The sequence below is a fragment of the Oryzias latipes genome, chromosome 11 (genome assembly GCF_002234675.1).
Source record: "Oryzias latipes chromosome 11, ASM223467v1".
Taxonomy (NCBI): Eukaryota; Metazoa; Chordata; class Actinopteri; order Beloniformes; family Adrianichthyidae; genus Oryzias; species Oryzias latipes.
In genome coordinates, this window is record NC_019869.2 from 23,111,449 (window position 1) to 23,130,937 (window position 19,489).

The 19,489-nt window shown below is 37.3% G+C and overlaps 5 protein-coding genes across 7 annotated transcripts; 3 read left to right on the top strand and 2 right to left on the bottom strand.

The window, feature by feature from the left end:
* The first annotated feature begins 13 nt into the window (after positions 1–13).
* On the top strand, positions 14–4,004 carry mterf3 (mitochondrial transcription termination factor 3). The gene is made up of 8 exons (XM_004074222.4): positions 14–145; positions 1,005–1,363; positions 1,447–1,599; positions 2,348–2,537; positions 2,634–2,781; positions 3,034–3,105; positions 3,243–3,404; positions 3,483–4,004. Exons 2-8 carry the CDS (start codon positions 1,006–1,008, stop codon positions 3,675–3,677), a joined length of 1,278 nt encoding a protein of 425 aa, XP_004074270.1. The 5' UTR covers positions 14–145; position 1,005; the 3' UTR covers positions 3,678–4,004.
* A 602-nt stretch (positions 4,005–4,606) lies between these two features.
* On the top strand, positions 4,607–6,953 carry LOC101165157 (cytochrome b-c1 complex subunit 7). Its single transcript, XM_004074223.4, has 4 exons — positions 4,607–5,081; positions 5,725–5,793; positions 6,149–6,315; positions 6,748–6,953. The coding sequence occupies exons 1-4, from the start codon at positions 5,063–5,065 to the stop codon at positions 6,823–6,825; spliced, it is 333 nt and encodes a 110-aa protein (XP_004074271.1). The 5' UTR covers positions 4,607–5,062; the 3' UTR covers positions 6,826–6,953.
* A 45-nt stretch (positions 6,954–6,998) lies between these two features.
* Positions 6,999–10,044, bottom strand: LOC101161905 (leucine-rich repeat-containing protein 14B). Of its 2 annotated transcripts, XM_011481271.3 has the most exons (4): positions 9,644–10,042; positions 9,441–9,560; positions 8,649–9,277; positions 6,999–8,079 (listed from the first exon to the last, which is right to left on the bottom strand). In XM_011481271.3, exons 2-4 carry the CDS (start codon positions 9,558–9,560, stop codon positions 7,413–7,415), a joined length of 1,416 nt encoding a protein of 471 aa, XP_011479573.1. In that variant the 5' UTR covers positions 9,644–10,042; the 3' UTR covers positions 6,999–7,412. The 2 variants fall into 2 exon arrangements, with proteins under 2 accessions (XP_011479573.1, XP_004074424.1); XM_004074376.4 differs by having other exon boundaries at positions 9,441–10,044.
* A 633-nt stretch (positions 10,045–10,677) lies between these two features.
* On the bottom strand, positions 10,678–12,848 carry gatad1 (GATA zinc finger domain containing 1). Of its 2 annotated transcripts, XM_011481272.3 has the most exons (6): positions 12,671–12,848; positions 12,398–12,511; positions 12,196–12,318; positions 12,062–12,121; positions 11,030–11,213; positions 10,678–10,952 (listed from the first exon to the last, which is right to left on the bottom strand). In XM_011481272.3, the coding sequence occupies exons 1-6, from the start codon at positions 12,749–12,751 to the stop codon at positions 10,762–10,764; spliced, it is 753 nt and encodes a 250-aa protein (XP_011479574.1). In that variant the 5' UTR covers positions 12,752–12,848; the 3' UTR covers positions 10,678–10,761. The 2 variants fall into 2 exon arrangements, with proteins under 2 accessions (XP_011479574.1, XP_004074272.1); XM_004074224.4 differs by having other exon boundaries at positions 12,398–12,836.
* Positions 12,849–16,567: 3,719 nt separating this feature from the next.
* chrac1 (chromatin accessibility complex 1) lies at positions 16,568–19,376 on the top strand. The gene is made up of 3 exons (XM_004074226.4): positions 16,568–16,807; positions 16,887–17,013; positions 18,622–19,376. The coding sequence occupies exons 1-3, from the start codon at positions 16,655–16,657 to the stop codon at positions 18,699–18,701; spliced, it is 360 nt and encodes a 119-aa protein (XP_004074274.1). The 5' UTR covers positions 16,568–16,654; the 3' UTR covers positions 18,702–19,376.
* The last annotated feature ends 113 nt before the right edge of the window (positions 19,377–19,489 follow it).

Sequence of the window (19,489 nt, forward strand, 5' to 3'; positions counted from 1 at the left end):
AATGATCGTTTTGGTACATTCCAATACGTCACGCCTTCGTGAAGTCCTTCCGCTATTGTGCACGTTGGACTGAATGTGTTCTTGAAGAATGTAACTGACCTGGCTGAAAGGAACTATTCGAAGTCGTCATCAGCTAGTTATTCAGGTTGTGTAAAACTGTTTGTCAATCGGGTTTATTAAAACAGTTTATCAAAAATGAAAATGACCGTGGTGCTGCTAGCTTGTTAACATTACAGCTACATCTCTGAATACCGATAGCCTCTGGTGGGCAAGGTAGCTAGCTCACTGTTTAACTTTACATGATCTAAACTAAGAGTAATCTAATGATTGCAGCATTATTAATTTAGACGTCTCTGTGGGATTATTTAACATTTGTCTCACCTTGTAAAAATTATTTGGCCTATCAGCAGGTAAAAACACCAAGAAAAAAACGTGCCATGATTGATATACTAAGTTTTATGAAAACAGGTCCAAACCCTTCTGTCTGACTACTATTGATTTATTTGCATAACACGAATCTAAATCGGTGTACCTACAATGCTCATTTTTTTCTATGATTTATTGAATCCTAGTGAATCGCATTCATTACTTGCTTAAATTGAATTTCCTTTGTTTTCTTTAGAGAGAAAATTCAGTTTATAACTTTAAGAAAGCTTTAGTGTCGATCAACTTTGTAAAATCTAAAATAATTGTAGCCACCCACACACAAAAAAAGTTGTTTTGTTAGCTCTTTGCTCAATGTTGAAATGAGATTCATATTATCGTTGCCATTTGCTTGTTTCCCAGAGTAAAATCTCACTGTAGGATGTTGACCAGTAGCAACTTCTTAATTGTTTTCAATTTCTGTCATTTTAAAATTAAGTATAAAAAAAATGATAAAAACATAGGTTTAGAATTTACGTTATAATCATCGTATAAGGGATGCTGACCGTGATATGATGGCTAAAAGATTGAAATATACTTGTTTTTATATATTCAGCTTCATGTTTCTCATTGTTTTACAGCATGGCCATGGCTTCTGCGTGTGGACAACTGTGCATGAGATGCAGAGGCTCTCTTTCTTCCAAGACTGCCGTTTGGCGATGTTACTCTCATGTTCGGCATTTAATTCCAAGAACAAGACAACTGTTAAAAAGCTTTGATGGATTATTCATCACAAAAAGACTTGCATCAACTCAGACAGGGCTGAGTTGGAAACAGCAAATGTGTTGCTATAGTGATTTGGCAGAAAAACATCTGACTGCTGATGCCAAAGACAACAAACATACAAAAGAGCTGACAAAAACCAGCATTACCCAAATCACCAACACGCTGATGCCATCTACAGATGTTCTGTCAATGACGGAACATCCAGCGTTCCTTGGTGAGTGTTGACACTGATTATTTAAACCCATATGAATTCAATTATAAATCCTGACTTGAATTTGTATTTTGTTTTTTTCATAGACTTGGATGATGCTGCTGAATCTTCAGCACTTGAAGAGATCTGTGATGAAGAAGCTATTAGCATTTCTGTCCCTTCCTCCTTGCCTCCAACCTCAACATCCCTAAGAGACTATGTTGAGAAATCAGAAACGCTTTCAAAGCTGGTAGAATTAGGTATGTACATTTCTGAAAAGCCTTTGAGCCGGTTTAGCTCGTGCTGGTTTGCGGCGCCTTCCGTCCGTGAAACCAGGTTTCGAATTCGGGCTGCTCCCTGTTCCCTTCTCTACTTCTGTGCCGGTCCCAAGCCCGGTTGCTTTGAGAGGGTTGCGTCAGGAAGGGCATCCGGCGTATAACATTGCCAAGTTTAGATAGATAGATAGATGACTTTATTAATCCCACAATGGGGAAATTTCATTTCTGTGGCAGCAACACGACATTCAGAAATAATCTATATAATATAACATCAATAAAGGGCATCACAAATTAAATTATTATTAGATAATTAAAAATATTACTAAAATTATTATGAAAAATTATTATCAAAAATGAGATTCTTATTAAATAAAGAAATAAATATTAAATAAATACAGCTGCAAAAGTGTAAAAAACATGCGGTTTGCAAAACATGTAAACTGTAAAAAAACATTACAAATTATTTCAAAATACAGAAATAACTAATGAAGTTCACACCAAAAACAAACAACTACCATACTACTACCATACTACTACAATTACCATACGACTTGTTCACTGTGGCAACCCCTGATGGGAAAAGCCGAAAGAGAAACAAGATTTCTGAAAAGCCTTTTACTGGTTTTTAATTTAATCTCTTTTTGAACAAGAGTCAGAGCTGGTAAAATAATCACCACAAAATAATCTTAATTGTTTTATAAGTTTTATGACTGATATCTGTTTTTTGCAGGTGTAAATCTGTGGAAGTTGGAGCAGAGGCCCAATGTTGGCTCCATGTTACTGAGACTTGACTTTAAGACAGATGTGGCTCCTCGGCTGATGTTCCTTAAAGAGATTGGGGTGAAAGACTCCTGCTTTGGCTATATCATCACTCACAACCCCTTTGTTCTCTGTGAGAATATAGAAAACCTACAGGACAGGTGAACATTTGGGACATTGTGATGTCTCTATTGTAAATGGTCAGCAGTCACACTGTTTTGGAACTGTCTTTTATTTATTTTTTGTTGTTTTTAAAGGGTGACCTATCTCAAATCAAGGAAGTTTAGTTCAGAGACTGTAGCATCCATGGTGTCCAGAGCTCCCTACCTGCTTAATTTCAATGTGAAGAGGCTGGACAACAGGCTGGGGTTTTATCAGCAGCAACTTCAACTTAGTGCCTCTAATGTATGCAACATATCGTTTTTACTTTTATGTTAGCTGAAATCCAAAATTCATTTTGAATATTTTACTGCATTAAGTTAAATCCTTTTTTTTCCATTACATCAGACTGAATTTGTTCATGTGCATCGTTTGTAAATTCTGTATAAAAGCATCTGCTAAATGACTTAAAGTAATGTAAATGTTTTAACCAATGGAAATTGTGAGTATATAAAAACCCTAATTGCAAGTAAAGGATCATTTTGCTGTCTTTTGCAGACACGAAACCTTGTAGCCCGTCTTCCCAAATTACTTTGTGTCAGCTTGGAGCCTGTTAAAGAAAATTTGAAGGTATGGGATAACATCTTAACTCATTCTTGTAGTAATTTTGTTGATGTCTGTTTAATTCATCAGTAATTACTTTATTACTGTTTTGAAATACTGTTCATGGTTAATCGGACAGTTCTCTTAAAAAATGTGTTCCACAGGTATGTGAAATAGAGCTAGGCTTCAAACAGAACGAGATCCAACACATAGTTGTTGCTGTCCCCAAAGTCCTGACAGCAAATAAAAGAAAACTAACTCAGATCTTTGACTTCCTTCACAACACCATGAAGGTCCCTCATTATCTAATCGCAAAGTTCCCACAGGTGGGTGGCTTTTGACTTTAAACATGTTAACATTTGTCAAATTCCCAACAATGATTTCTGTGATGTATGCACATACAGGTCCTCAATACGAAGTATCTGCGTGTCAGAGAGCGTCACCTGTTTCTTGAATACCTCCAAAAAGCCCAGTACGACCCCACGTTGCCCAACTACATCTCCCTGGACCGCATGGTGTCATTGCCGGATGAGGCTTTCTGCACTGAGTTGGCGCTGTCTACAGTCGAAGATTTTTATTTGTTTCAAAAAACACTTTAAATTTCACAAGGGTAGATGAAAAAAGATGCAGAGCTGGTACCATTTTATGTTTATACATTTATCAAAATTTTAAGTTTGAAATAAAGTGTATCTATGGCCTTTTTCTTTTTCAAAAAGGTCTCGCCTCCTCTATATAATTCGTAACTATTTGTGTCTATTTTATATTAATTACAAAGGGATAAAAAAGTTGTGAACATAAAAATCTGAGAAAATCTTTTTTTGTTATTTTGTAAATGAATGTTTTGAGCCACTTGTAGTTAAACATTCACTGACACATACAGTTTCTGTGGATTAAATATGCAGACACAAAAATTCTTTGCTACATAAGTCTTGTTGTTGTTGTGTGTAAACATTTAAGTTTTTTTTCCTTCACATTTTGAGGCCAAACACACTTTTATTTCAGACTCAGATGTGGTCCATAGAAAAAGATACAAATACAGTATACATTATAAAAAGTAAAAATTATAAATTAAAAAGAGTATAATCGCTGTATCCAGTGTTTCCTCAGGGCAGAAGTGTAGCGGCATGAGCTTCTTTTGGGATCAGTCAGAGACATGATAGTTGAGTTCTTAGATTTGTCCAGGCGTTCTATAAGGCCGTATGTAAGCTTACGCAGTAGTGCTTCACAGGTGGGGATGTGAGCATCCACAAATAGCTGACTGGCTCTGTACCACCTTGGCACCTGTAGCAGAAGCCTAAAAGCATCATTATAGGCCACTAAGAATTTGCGGAATGTCCCACGTCCATAGTTCCACCAAAGAGGGGCCGTATACAGAGGAGTGCAGTAAGCTCTGAACAGCGAACACTTCACTTGAAGAGAACACGTACTGAATTTTCTCATCAGCATGTTTGCCTGAGTTGACAGTACTGTCTCTGAATGTCTCTATCATCCCTCCAATCATCAGTAATGAAATGTCCAAGGTATTTGATAGATGAGGTTTGCTCCAGAGGCGTTCCACAGAGCTTAAAAACAGGAAAGTTTACATTTCTGTCGTCTTTGGTCCTTACAATCATTACTTTGCTTTTGGAGGGATTGTAGTTTATATCAATGTCTCTGCCATAGTCAGAACAAGCTTTTAAAAGTGTTTGTAACCCAGCACTGTAGGGGCTAAAAATGACAAGGTCATCAGCATACATAAGCAATACGGCTTTTGGCAAAGGTTGCCATTGAGGTGAGATTATGCATCAGGCTAAACAAAAATGTCTTAAACAACATGCCTTCAAATGAACTGGTTCAGAACCATGTAGTAAAATTTGGTCAAAAGATTTATTTTTTAAAATGTCGGAAAGCTGCGTTTATTTTGAAACTTGTAAATATAAATAAAGTTTTTTTTTTTTGAAGTACGAGCAGTCTACCCAGATTGCACTGCGGTCTCAGTGAAAATATGGCGGCGAGGGCACCAGGTTAGTAAATATGTTTAATTTTTCTTAAGTACATTTAAACCGGTTAGTCATATCGTCACAGTGTAATTATAAGATATCTTTAATAAAGAAACTATATATATTTGAATTCGTTTTATTTACCTTTTTACTTTTTGTTTTTGAGCGTTTTTCTTGTGTATGTCCTTTAATGTCCCCGTCCGTGCTAATGCTAACCGGTTGAGTTAGCCTTAGCTCGTCATCACCGCAGCATATTCGAATCTTTGAGGTTTTTTTTTAAACCTTTTATTCTGTCAGACATTCACACAAAATTGCATTAAAATGAATTACTATTAATTTTAGTAGTGCCTTACAAAACATTTGTTTTAATGTTCCAGTACATTTAGTAACGGCTTTCTTCTTTCTGCCTCTGTTTTTAGCTATTCAGCGCCTCTAGTCTATCCCTTTTCTCTTTCATCCTCGTCGGTCTCATTTTTTTCTAAGAATGTGTATGGACATAAAGGGTGTAGATGGTTTTCATCGAGCCGTTGAAATAAACGTGCCAACTAAGCTACAATCTATAACAATGACGATTTCTCCTCATGATGATCATGAGCAAGTTTGGCATCTTCTTAGGCTTCCTCCTGAGGCTTAAAGTCCAGACTGATTTGTGTGTTTAAACTTACAGTGGCTACGGGCAGGCTCATGCTTGGTTTCCGCAAATGGTATTACAACCTGTGTGGCTTCAACAAGCTTGGTAAGTTAAACATTCATGTAAAGAATAGATCTGAAAGTCATCTATAAAAAAACACTATTCACATGATGTATTCTGTGCTAAATAAAGTGATGAGAACTGAAATATGCTTTTAGTTGGGTATAAAAAATATGAAATTTTTGTAGTCATTATTACTGATTTAAAGATCGAGTCATACGCTTTAAAAAGAAAAATAGCTGGTCTTGCACTCGAGGCTGCATGGTAAAAAGTTAATTTTTCTTTTACTGACCTAAATTTTTCCTGTCATACTTCCTTTGTCAAATGTTTGTATTGATGAAGATAAATATTTTGTTATTTCGCAATTTTTTTAAATTCCACCGTGTACGTTCTCCTGCAGGGTTAATGCGGGATGACACAATAATTGAGGATGCAGATGTGAAAGAAGCCCTTAGGAGGCTTCCAGAAAGGGTTTACAATGACAGGATGTTCAGAATCAAGAGAGCCTTGGATCTCTCTATGAAGCAGCAGATTCTCCCAAAAGAGCAATGGACAAAATACGAAGAGGTGGGTTGTGTAGGGGGTCAAGAACTTTGGGTTTAAGGAAGGATTAATGTTTTCATTTTTTATTAAAGCATGACTACTTCAACCACATTAAATAAAATAAAAAATACGTTAGTAAGAATTTCCTCATTTACCATGTAAAATATTTTGACATTTACTGTAACCCATAAGGTAGTACCAGCAATATTTAGCATTTGATTTGTTTAAAGCTTTACTTAGGTACGTCTGTCGCCTTAAGAGTAAAAGCAATGTTATTTTGTTATGGTGTTGACATTTGGGCCTCATGTGTAATAAAAATTCTATTCTATTCTACTTAGCAAAACATATGATCTGGTAGAACTGCCAGTGAACTAAGATTTTACATTATTGTTACTGTTAACGTATTGAGTCATGACGTTGATTTTGTTTCTGGTTGTGTTTATAATTTCCCCACAGGAGGACTTTTACCTGACTCCATACCTGGAGGAGGTGATCCGTGAGAGAAACGAAAAGGAGGAATGGATGAAGAAATGAGACGATCTTCAGTCACAACTGTTATCTGTCCTAAGTCGGTTCATAATTGTCCCGTGGTGTAATATATGAAATAAAATGTAACGCATGTTAAGAAAGCCCATTAAAAAATTCTACATGTTTAAGAGGCCACACTTGTGTTTTGTGTGTTTTCAGACAAAAGACTTAACAATGGATACATTGACATAACAAAATGATACATTTGTGTGCATATTAAAATCATTCCTTCAGATGTTGCAAATTTGTACCATTTACTGATCTAATTCTTTACATTTAATCACAGCACCAACACAAAATCATGCAAAGTGGTTAAAATTCAATGTTTGCTGCTATTGCTTTATATTTGTACAGCACATGTAATTATTTGAAGTTAGTGATTTAAATCATTTTATTTGATCACACAACAAATTAGGGAGTTGTGGGTTTGCTGTGACTTCAGCTTATGGGATTCTGGTGTTGGCTTTCAAAGAAAGATGAAAAATCGTGTGCTGTGATTCGGTTTAGAAACGGCTGAAAAATCTAAAGCCACACAACAGAAAACAGTTAAAGCGCACTTATAAGTCAAGACCATCTTCTCACAGAGAGTCAAATTACGTCTGTGATCTCCTGTTGTCCACATCATTGATTGTACCTATGAAGTCCCCAATAACACTGTTAAAAGATTTCAGCATGGACACCCCCAGTTCGTTGTTAGTTTCATTAATATCTGGATCATAGGCCCCCATGATGGGGGTGCACACCTCCACATTTTCTTTACCAGCTCTTCTTAGAACTCCCAACAGCTGGTTCATGGTCTCCTGAAACAAATCCCTGTTGTAGGACAGCAAGACAGATTCATCAAGAGGATAGGTGAGCTCCTCAGGGTAGCATTCACGGGGAACGGGCGCCTCTATGTATCTCAGTTTCGGGAAACTTGCAGACAGTGCAGTAAATAAATGTTGCAACGCCACAGAGGTGAGGGGGTTCCCCAGAAGTTTGAGCTCCTCAAGTTTCTGGCAGGGAGTCAGAGCATTAAGCAAGGTGTTCATGTGTTCATCCTCAATGTCACATTCCTCAAGGATCAGGTGTGTTAGTGTTGCTGAACAGCGATTTAGCAGTTTTGTCACCAGTGCAGGAAAAGAGCCAAAAATGTTATGGCCGCTGATGTCGAGGTGAACCAGGGCTTCACTGTGGAGGCTGTTGGCCAGGTATGTCATGTCCACACGGTTCAGAGTGCAGTTGGTCAGTTCCAGACTCTGAAGTGGAGTGTTGAGGGGGCTGTGAATAGAGCAGAAAAAATAAATAAATTATAGGTAGTCAGGGGAGGACAAACCAGAAATAAATTACCACAAAAGGTTTTTCAAGATCAGTTATTAGTTTTATTTTATGGATACGTTAATTTGTATCTGATTATTAATTTTTATTTGATTAATTATGGTGCACACATTGCTTAAAATGTGATGTTTCTGATTTCATTTCAGGTTTTCTTTTTCTACAGTCCTTCGTTAATCGATGCTGTCTGGCAATTTAAGTGTCAATTTTTGGATTTTTGTCAACATTTCTCCTCATTTGCATGAACAAAACAGGAAAATTGTTATACTGCTCTAAAAATACTATCATAAATTTCCAGTTTGACCTGTAAACAGTGTCCTTTTAAAAATCCTGGCTGACCCGCCTGCATTCAGCCTTCATACTGGCACCATATCAACCACTTAGACTGCAAATACCTTCCTTGTTTACCGATGCCATGCAATGTCCCGTGACACTGGAACTTGATGATTTTGACCTTTATTAAAGAGCAATGCTAGAGTTTGGTCCCATTTCTCTGTCTTTGCCAGTGTACTCACTTCAGGAGTCTTCTGAGATGTCCTGTGAGAGTAGAGAACCCTACACAGAGTTCATTGAGGCTGCTGATCTGCGCTAACAGATTCCCAATTGTTGCCAGAAGGTCATCCTCATCAGATCCCAGCCTCCTAAAATCCAACGCTCCAGCTGGCAGTGTTAAAGACTTTAACTTAGGGAACTCCAGCCGGGACAGTAGCACCTCCAGGTGTACGGCCTCAAGGGGAACATTGTGGACCACCTCTAGCTTTGTGATGGAGTCCGGCTCTGCCAGGCGAAGGACGTAGAACAGCTGCTTAAGAGAGAGGGAATCAGCTCTGAAACTAACAAAGCGGGGCTTCAGAGGACAGTAGCGGAGCAGCAAGAAGGCCTGAGCTACCAACTCGTAACTGCGGCCTGTGATGAAGCCGTTCAGACGGACATCGATAGCTGTTTCAAAGGCAAACTGAGACACATCACTGGCTTGCATTGCCACCATGGTCTCATAGCACATTCGTGTTAGGAATTTGGTTCTTGCCCATCGACCCAGGGTGGATTTGCAGGGGCAGACTTGGTGTTCAACATCCTTAAGGGCTGTCAGGTCGACCACACGGAGGTTCTTGGTGTAGGTCGTTGGAGAAGACAGCACATAGTCCTTAAAAATACAACCAACATCATCAGAAATATTATTCAATTTTCCATTTGAATGTAAATTAATCCAAATTGATTTGGAAAATATACAAAGCAAAAAGTCAACAATAAATATATAATTGAGAATATGATTTAAAGTAGTCACACTAAGTAAATCCTTTGTTTACCTTCAATCCAGTTAGAATTGCTTCCAAACAAAGCCGGCATGTTCGGGTGGTGAGATCCACTTGACAGTCGATGGTTTTCCCCAGGATTTCTTTAAGATCGAGATCTCGCAGAGGCCACATCTGGACCAAAGTATGCAACAGATCAGTCTGTTCATGGAGGTAGCAGGCCTTGAAAAGAAGCGGGTAAAGGTTAAAAGACACACAGTTTAGGTTCCTCAGAGCCATTGGACCCGTGTGGATAAAACCCTCAGCAGCAATGAAGCGCAGGGACTTCATGTTCCCAGGTTTCCTCTTTGAGGTTTACTCTTCTTAGTTGGTGATAGGATTGGTTTTCAAATATTTCTCTTTTTGTGTTTCTTTGTCTTTTTGTAGCACTTGGCTTGTTGATGTCCCCTCTTTGCTGTCAGTCTGTGGCTTTTGTTTGAAACTGGACTTGCTGCTCTGAGGGAACAAACACACTGAGGGGAGAGGGATCTTGTGAGAGCTAACTGGGTTAAGGTTATTAATAGGAGCAGCTGTCTTATGTCCTTCGTCAGTTTATGTTTGCAGCGCCTGCCGAAGAGATGTGTAGGAGCGTTTGAACACCACCAGGAAGCTTGACAGTTTACAAATCAACTTTGTAAAGCATTTATACTCAAATATTCCATACATTATGCTAGCTTTAAATGGAAATTCTACTTGTATTCAGTATCATCCCCCTATACTTTAAAATTTACATAAAAGATGACTGAATTTGACAGAACTTATTTTTTTGCAAATTCCGTATGTGGAAACCTCACTAACTGAAAATGTCAGCTAATAAAAAAAAAAAATTCTAAATAATTTAGCTTTAGTCTTCTTTACAGCTATTTCACACCGATAGGGCAACATTTTGTTTTACTGTGCAGATTTTATTGTTTATAAGTTAACATTTTTTATTAAAAGATATGCAACAATGTTGGCATCTTAAAGCTCAGAAGTAGCTCAGGAGCCGTGGCTCATGACCTTAGTGTTATCAGAACTATGAAAAAATATTAGACATGTTTCCTAAAAGGCTCAGAAATTTTATAAAAAGGTTTTTTTTGAGTGAAAATAAAAGCTAGAAACCATAAAAGCCCAAAAGTGCTGATAAAGTCAAAAACCTCCCTGTGAGGGGGAGGGTCTACTTTCCTCCTGCAACTTAGAAAATCAAGAAATTTCAAATAGTCTTTTTGTTATTTTGTTATGTTTTTAAAGAATTAAAGTCGTGAGATGAGAAATGAAAAACAAAAGTTGGTTTTATTTACAAATACAAACATGTACATACTCTGCATAATTACAATTATTTTACCAATACTGTTTGTTAACTGGTGGTGCTGATAGACTCTTTGACAGTGAATGCTGGTGAAGGTCCTATATGGGTCCAAATGTAGCCTTTTTCAGGACATATGGGGATAGTGGGAAACGGGGAGCTCTGGGACTTGAAATACTCAGAGGGTGCATGGCACACAAACTCAAGGTACTCCATCTTTCTGGGCAGATCTTCCTCTGGACCTGGAAAACAACACATGATGCTTAACCCAAGACCAGAAAATCACTTAAGAAATATGTTATTCTGTAGGAGTTCTCACCGACAATGTAAGTCCCAGGATCAAACCTGTCCTTTGGGCTGGCCTGGGTGGGAATGAGCCACGTTAGTGCTGCACTTTTTTCGCAGTACTGGTCCTGCACAAATCCTCGAATCTGAGCATAGTAGGGCTTCCCGTCATCCTCATCTATCACCTTGATCACATCACCTGTCTGGTAGTAAACCCCCTGTATTTGTGAAGAGATGTTAAAAGAAACAAAAACATAGACAGTAGTCGGCATGCAACCTTCAACGCTAAAAGTGCCATTTGGGTCGATTTCTCACTGAACCCAACAGAATCCACAAAATCTCACTTCACCCTTAAAAATATTTATTGATGTCATTATTATTATTATGATAAATATAAATGAACTGTTGCTTTTTTGGGCAGAAATCAAACAAACAAAGATAAAATAGCCTTTTTAAAACAAATGAAACAGTTTAAACTTTTGACAGAAGTTCACATGAATTCCTTTCAAAATAAAAGACAGCCGGTGTCATATAGAATCATCTCAATGCAATAAGGGTATTGGCGTATTGTTAGCAGTGATAAAAAACAAAACAAAAACAACACATTATTTTATCGCTTGTGGTGAATCTCAGCCATAAATGTGTAAATCCTAACCAACCATAATTAAATCAGAGCTAATTAAGTGAACCTTACCATATTTTTCAAACGTAAACAAATTTAAAATCATTCAATTTGTTCAAAAATCCTCCCTAATTGTGCTTACTGACCTCCAATTGATTTTCTGCAGTACACTGCGCTAAAAAAAACTGTCAAAAATGTTTTTGATATGTACTGTCCTTCAACTGTTTGTGGATGAGTTGAATAAAGTTTGTGTAAGTTTACTTTCCTACTTATTTATAATTATTTTTTACATTACAGTTATATTTTAAAATCACAACGTTATTTTTCTTTAATCAGAGAGCCACAGTGGAGGGGTAAAAGAGCAACCTGTGGCCCCGGAGCCACAGGTTGCAGACCAACAGTATAACACGGACAAACAAATGATTGGAATAATAATCACAATACCTTATAAAATACAGATTCTGAAGTGACGATCGTTGCTACAGATTCAGGAGCTTTGATTGGCTGTGGGGAAGAGTTTACAGGTTAAAATAAAAGATGACAGGAAGAATGATTTTTGGTTATTTTTTTTAACTGACATTTTTTAGTTTGAAAATATGTCTCCTTCCTTTTCCTTTTGTTGACACTTTCTTCTCAGAAGCAGGAGCTTTGTATTTGGTACTTCTCAGCCGCGCAGACCTCCGGTGTATCTCCTGCTTGGACTACAAAGAAACAGACGTGGTTTGATGCTGAGCAAAGGAGAAGTTGCTGGGAGTTTGAGTCCTCCTTTGACTGACTGACCTGCTTCCCTCCGCCATTACTGGGCTGAGCGCTGAATGACATGGAAGGTCCTGCCGCCGTGGCGCTGCTGCTCTTCCCCGTGCAGTTATTGCACAGGATCTCCCCTTGGCTTCCCTTTTTCCACATGGAGGAAGAGTTCGTCTTACACGCAGCACAACACGGTTTCAAACCAAGCGGCATTTTTTTTTTTTTCAGGAAAACGACGCCGACGTAGTACGAAGGAAACTAGAGGAAGATGCTCGATTCACCCTAAAAATGCTAACAACTACTCACTAATCTTTGTTCAGCAGATGTCACAAAATGTCTGGTCTTCCGAGAGATCAATTGCAAACATTTGTCCAAAATAACTGCCATCCATTGTAGCAATTAAACGTAGTCGCTCAACTATTGTTTTTACCGGATATTAGCTTCGCTCTTTGTCTGCAATTTAGGTTCGGTCGGTTAACCGTCTAATTTTTGCGCTACCGCCACCTAGTGGACACGTGTGAAGCACAGTCCGATTTGTCTAACTTTTTAGTTATAGTGCTTGTGAAACTGAATAAAAACTGCATTTTAAAAACTATTTTTCGTCCAAAATAAAAATTTACAAGTAGATTTAATTTATGCTGCAAACATTTTACAGAGCTTTGATTAACTTAAATCCAGTTTTTCCACAATTTGCTGTCTAGTAGGGGTGTAACGATTTACTTTTACAAAAATGTAATTCATGACATTTTTAGTTGCTGCAGTGATCCGATTCACTGACCTAAAATGGATCCAGGAAAGCTAAAACTTGTACCAGTGTCACTCAGAGAGAAATACCTGGGTACCGGACAGTGCAAATGAAGTTTTCCAGGTTCCTTGAATTTCTTGCAAGCTAATAGAGTGTAAATAAATTTGTGTGCAAACAAACAAGTAAACAAGAATTTATGAAAAATCCATTCACATTTTAGTTTTCTAAAGTTTAGCCCACTTTTGTTTTTTCCAAATTAAAATAATACAAAGGGACTATTATTATAACATTCTACCATACTGTATGGTCACATGTCTTTGCTAAATTTATAAGTGTTTCCATACAATAGACTGGAATGACTGACTGATCAGTTTTTGCTGACATCATATCTAGCTTTTACTAGATAGATAGATAGATAGATAGATAGATAGATAGATAGATAGATAGATAGATAGATAGATAGATAGATAGATAGATAGATAGATAGATAGATAGATAGATAGATAGATAGATAGATAGATAGATAGATAGATAGATAGATAGATAGATAGATAGATAACTTTATTAATCCAACAATGGGGAAATTTCATTTATCTGTGGCAGCAAAAACGACATTCAGAAATAATCTATATAATATAACATCAAAAAAGGACATCACAAATGACATTCATATTAAATAGTTAAAATTATTATTACAATTATTAGGAAAATTATTATCAAAAATGAGATTCTTATTAAATAAATAAATATTAAATAAATACAGCTGCAAAAGTGTATAAAACATGTGGTCTGCAAAACATGTAATCAACTGTAAAAAACATGTAAAAACTTTTTTTTTTTTTTTTTCAAAATACAGAAATAAGTAATGAAGTTCACACCAAAAACAAAGAACTGTTCAGGAACAAAAACAATTGAAAATTGAAAAACAACAACTACAACAAAAGAAAATGAATAAATTAAGAAAATAAATAAAGTGAAATAATTACATATCGATTTATTGCGTTTTAAAATGATTTAATAATAGTATTGGCCGATTTGATTGACAACTTTCTATGTAACAGATTACGGGCTGTGACAAAATGAGGAAAGAAGTTTATATTGTTGGAAGGAACCGATAATGGGAAAACATCCTCTTAAACAAAAAGCAGAAGAGGGCAAGAACAACATAGCAAATAACAGCACTATAAACAAGTAAAAATTATATACACCACATATCTATAATTTCCTTTAAACATAAACATTTTTAATATAAATATGTACTTAAGAAAGATCGTAAACAGAACTGTACAAATAACTTTAGGAAATTTACAATTTGGAGTTGGTATTACGTTTAATTGTTTTCTTGCCCTGGAGAAGTGGGAGTTGGTCTTGGAAGCAAGCCTTAATGGATGGATCAGTCTGTCACAGTACAAGCTTCTCAGAGCCTCAAAAGTGCACTGTATGGGGAAATTGGGCCAATTTAATGTTCTATTGTCTTCTGTTACAGGTTTTAATTGACAGCTCAAAACAGTTCTGACCTTCTTAAGCAGTATTTTTATTTGTTTTGTGTGCTCTAGCTCCTTTTAGGACTGTTTTCTTTTTTTTTTTTGTACAGATAGTCATGTTGCTGTGACACCTGCACAGTTTGTAGCTTGGGTGAACTCCCAAATCCTTAAAAAAAAAAATCCACTATCCTATTGTCCAGGATGTTCACTTTGGCAAAAATGTACACTAACCAAAAATATAAACGCAACACTTTTGTTATTGCTCCCATTTTTTATGGTATGAACTCAAAGATGTGAAACATTTTCCACATACACTAAATAACCAGTTCTCTGAAATATTGTTCACAAATCTGTCTAAATCTGTGATAGAGAGCACTTCTCCTTTGCCAAGACAATCCATCCCATCTTACAGGTGTGCCATATCAAGATGCTGATTAGACAGCATGATTATTCCACAGGTGTGCCTTAGACTGGCCACAAGAAAAGGCCACTCTGAAATCTTCAGTTGTATCACACAGCACAATGCCACAGATGTCGCAAGTCTTGAGGGAGCGTGCAATTGGCATGCTGATAGCAGGAATGTCCACCAGAGCTGTTTCTGTTGCACATCCAACCGGCCTCACAACCGCAGACCACGTGTAACCACACCAGCCCAAGACCTCCACATCCAGCATGTCCACCTCCAAGATCGTCTGAGACCAGCCACTCGGACAGCTGCTGAAACAATCGGTTTGCATAACCACAGAATTTCTGCACAAACTGTCAGAAACCGTCTCAGGGAACCTCATCTGCATGCTTGTCGTCTTCATCGAGGTCTCGACCTCACTCCAGTTCGTTGTCGTAACCGACTTAAGTGGGCAAAAGCTCACATGCGATGGCGTCTGATGGCATTTTGAATGCACAGAGATACCGTGACGAGATCCTGGGGCCCATTGTTGTGCCGTATATCCAACAACATCACCTCATGTTGCAGCATGATAATGCACGGCCCCATGTTGCAAAGATCTGTACACAATTCTTGGAAGCTGAAAACATCCCAGTTCTTGCATGGCTAGCATACTCGCCGGACATGTCACCCATTGAGCATGTTTGGGATGCTCTGGATCGGCGTATACGACAGCGTGTTCCAGTTCCTGCCAATATCCAGCAACTTCGCACAGCCATTGAAGAAGAGTGGACCAACATTCCACAGGCCACAATAGACAACCTGATCAACTCTATGCGAAGGAGGTGTGTCGCACTTCATGAGGCAAATGGTGGTCACACCAGAGACTGACTGGTTGTCTGAGTCCCCTCAATAAAACAAAACTGAAGATTTCAGAGTGGCCTTTCCTTGTGGCCAGTCTAAGGCACACCTGTGCAATAATCATGCTGTCTAATCAGTATCTTGTTATGGCACACCTGTGAGGTGGGAAGGATTGTCTTGGCAAAGGAGAAGTGCTCATCACTATCACAGATTTAGACAGATTTGTGAACAATATTTCAGAGAACTGGTTATTTTGTGTATGTGGAAAATGTTTCACATCTTTGAGTTCATACCATTAAAAAATGGGAGCAATAACAAAAGTGTTGCGTTTATATTTTTGGTCAGTTATTCTGATGGCGGTTTCCATGGCAACACCGTACAAATTTCTGAATCAGCTCAACATCATCCCTAAATGTAATCAGTTTGCCAAAGAAAGTCTTAAATCATTTTTCTATGGTAGTTGTTTATTATACAAACTAGGCATTAGAAGGAAGAAAATTAGGAAAATTCCTTTGGGAGCTTCAGTGGTGTAAACACAAGAGCTTAACAGGTGTTTATTAAGTAGTGCTTTATACCACTTGAAGTCTAGTATCAAAGCGCAATAGAAATATTAATGAGCTACATTGTTGTTTTTACAATCCATGATTTAAAAAAAAGAAAAAGAAAAAAGTTTGACTCCACTCCATTCCAGTAGATGGCGCTATATCATCTGAAAAGCTGACAAACACCAAATGAACACGAGGAAGAAACCAGCAGCGTATCCACAACAATAGTTGTGGTTCTGCTTGTCTGTGTCGCGCAACAGCTTCGTAAAAATGTCGCAAAACCGTCCAGAAAAAGACGACCCCGCGTTAGACGCTAAAAAGACAATCTCTCTGCCCATCTCTAGAGTCCGGTTGATCATGAAAAGCTCTCCAGATGTCTCCAGCATCAACCAAGACGCTCTCTTTCTCACCACCAAGGCTACAGTAAGCTGCAGTTTCATGCTAGCTCCGTTCATTCGAGTGTCTAGCATCGTTAGCATTTCTCTTGGTTGTGTTGTTGCAGGAGCTGTTCGTCCAGCACCTGGCTCGGTCCTCGTTCAATAACGGCTGTGGGAAGGAATCGAACTCGCTGTCATACAGCGACCTGGCGAAAACCGCAGAAGAGACCGAGACTTTCCACTTTCTCACAGGTGAGACACCAACCTTCCATCCCTTTGTATTGAGTTATTCTTAAAGTGTTGGAAACCCATACACGATGCCATATTGAAGAAGATGCGTTTGTGTGTCAGTCTAAAAGTTGGACTTTTACAATACCTCCCAAAACTTCACTTTTAAAGCTAAACAGCTTACATTAACTGCACACCTCACATAACAGCTCATATAAACATTTCAACAATGATTCAATTCATATCATAATAAGTGGTTCGTAGTGGATATTGGTTCATTTTGAACAATCCGGTTCATTGACTTCTTTAGCCAAATCTTCAACCAGTGTGACTCGGCGATGTAGTTTTACAGATTCCTTGTATTTCTTGCAAGGTAATCAAGTATTATAAATTACATATGTGATTAAACAAAGAAGTAAACAAGAATTAAGGGCAAATCCATTCACATTTTTTCCCTAAAGTTCTGCCCACTGTTGTTTTTCCACATCAAAATAATACATTATTAGAACATCATACCATTCTGTATGGCCACACATCTTTGCAAAAATCAAATTGTTTCCACACATTGGACTGTAATGATTGCTTGATCATTTCCAACAATCCACTCAGTCATTTTTACATTATATGATAATGTAAAATCCAAATGGTATTTTCCAATACCAGTATATTATCAATTTATTTTATTTTAAAATTATTTTATAATGGCATAGATCAATTCGCTTAACCACCTGCCCCAGATGCATCAATCTGGTTGGATCATAGGAAGATAAATGGATTTATCTATAAAGTCAATTAATCGTTAATTGTCTTAGTTGTTACTGACTTATTTTGAGCTTCAGGTAACCACAGGTGCATAATTGGCAGCACCTGTGGTTATTGGTCTTGCTTAATGACACGTTGGTTTCTGTTGTAATCATTTGAACAGATCTGTTGATTGTTGAGATCATGCAAGAGGGCAACTTGAAGCTTTTTTTCCTCTATAAAAAAAACAACAAAACAAAAACAAGCCCGGAACCATCTCCAAACTAAAGGTCAAGTTTGATAGGACTAGAGATGTCAGAGACAGGCTGCAAAGCAGGTCAACCAAGATGGCAGTTATAAGACTTTTGTTTAGTAAACCAGTCAATTAGTAAATCTACAAAACACAAATGTCCTCATTTCTGTGCTAGTTTATATCTTCTTTGAACTCATGACAATATAAAATAATTTTTCAAGAACTTTACCCCCCTAACTGACTAGGACATTTTTAATGTGAAATCCTAATAAAACATTACAGAAACTTATTAAAGCTAAGATAGTATACCTTTTGTTAAGTTAATAATTGATATTCTAGGGGGGGGGGTATTAAAGTTTAATCCTGTATTACACTACTCATGTCTTAGGGGTATCCACAGTTTGGACAGGGTTTCTAAGCCATTAATAACTGCATTATGGGTGGGAACAGAATCCCTATTTGTAATTAAGTACAGATAATCACAAAACACTGAGTCTTTGCTTTTTTCTCAAATGGTGCATATTCTTCCATGTGTAGGGAGCTAATGGCTTGGAAGGCATTCGGCTTTTACCCTAGAAGGATGGGTAATGAAGGTGTTAACATGTGGATTTTAACTTTTTTTCTCTCTTATTTGACAGATATTTTGCCCAAGAAGATCTTGGCTCGGGATTACTTGAAGTCTTTGGAACAGATGCAAGAGGAAGATGCGGATTTATAGGAATAAGCTAATCTGTTTGAATATTTTTTTACTCAAAAGGGGCTTTCCCAAAGACATTTACTGCTTTTAAGTAAGATCAGCTCATGTGTTGTTGTTTTTTTTTGTTGGAAATAATATTAAACTAAGATAATTCTAAGATTAGAAATGAAGACTTTCAATTATAGATGCCACACAATGTCTTTTAAGAATGGCTGAAATTAATTTAAGCAAATGTTACTATTCACACTGTTCAGCGTCAGACAAATCTACTTGGCTGTAAGTTTACGGTTTTAGCAAAGATTATTTTATTTGGCTTTGATAGTTGGCTTCATATTTTCTACCGTGCTTTAGTAAAATATGTACATGGACTTGAAGTGAAACTTGGAAATCCATTACACACAATTGCGGCAAAAACATTCGCTACCACCTTAAAACACAACTCCACAAATGCTTTGTTGTCCAGCATTAATGTCCTGTTCTAAGACGTAATCTGACATGACTTAACCACCTATAAGACGACGTGGTTATGGTAACAAATGTCTGCATATTGTAGAAGAAGCTGAAGATGTGTCCCAAACCCCATCAGTAGATGGGGAATATTTTTATCTTAAAAACATCCCCTATGTATATTCATTTTTTAAAATAAAACCCCACTTTTTTCATGTCCAAGTGACTCATAAAAATTTTCTGAATGTTGAGAAATTGTTTGTATTCAATTTTGAGGATACAATAATGTCACTGTCAGCTGTAAATTACATCTTTATTTATATTTCTCAGAAAAAAAGAAAAAAAATCTACATATGTACATA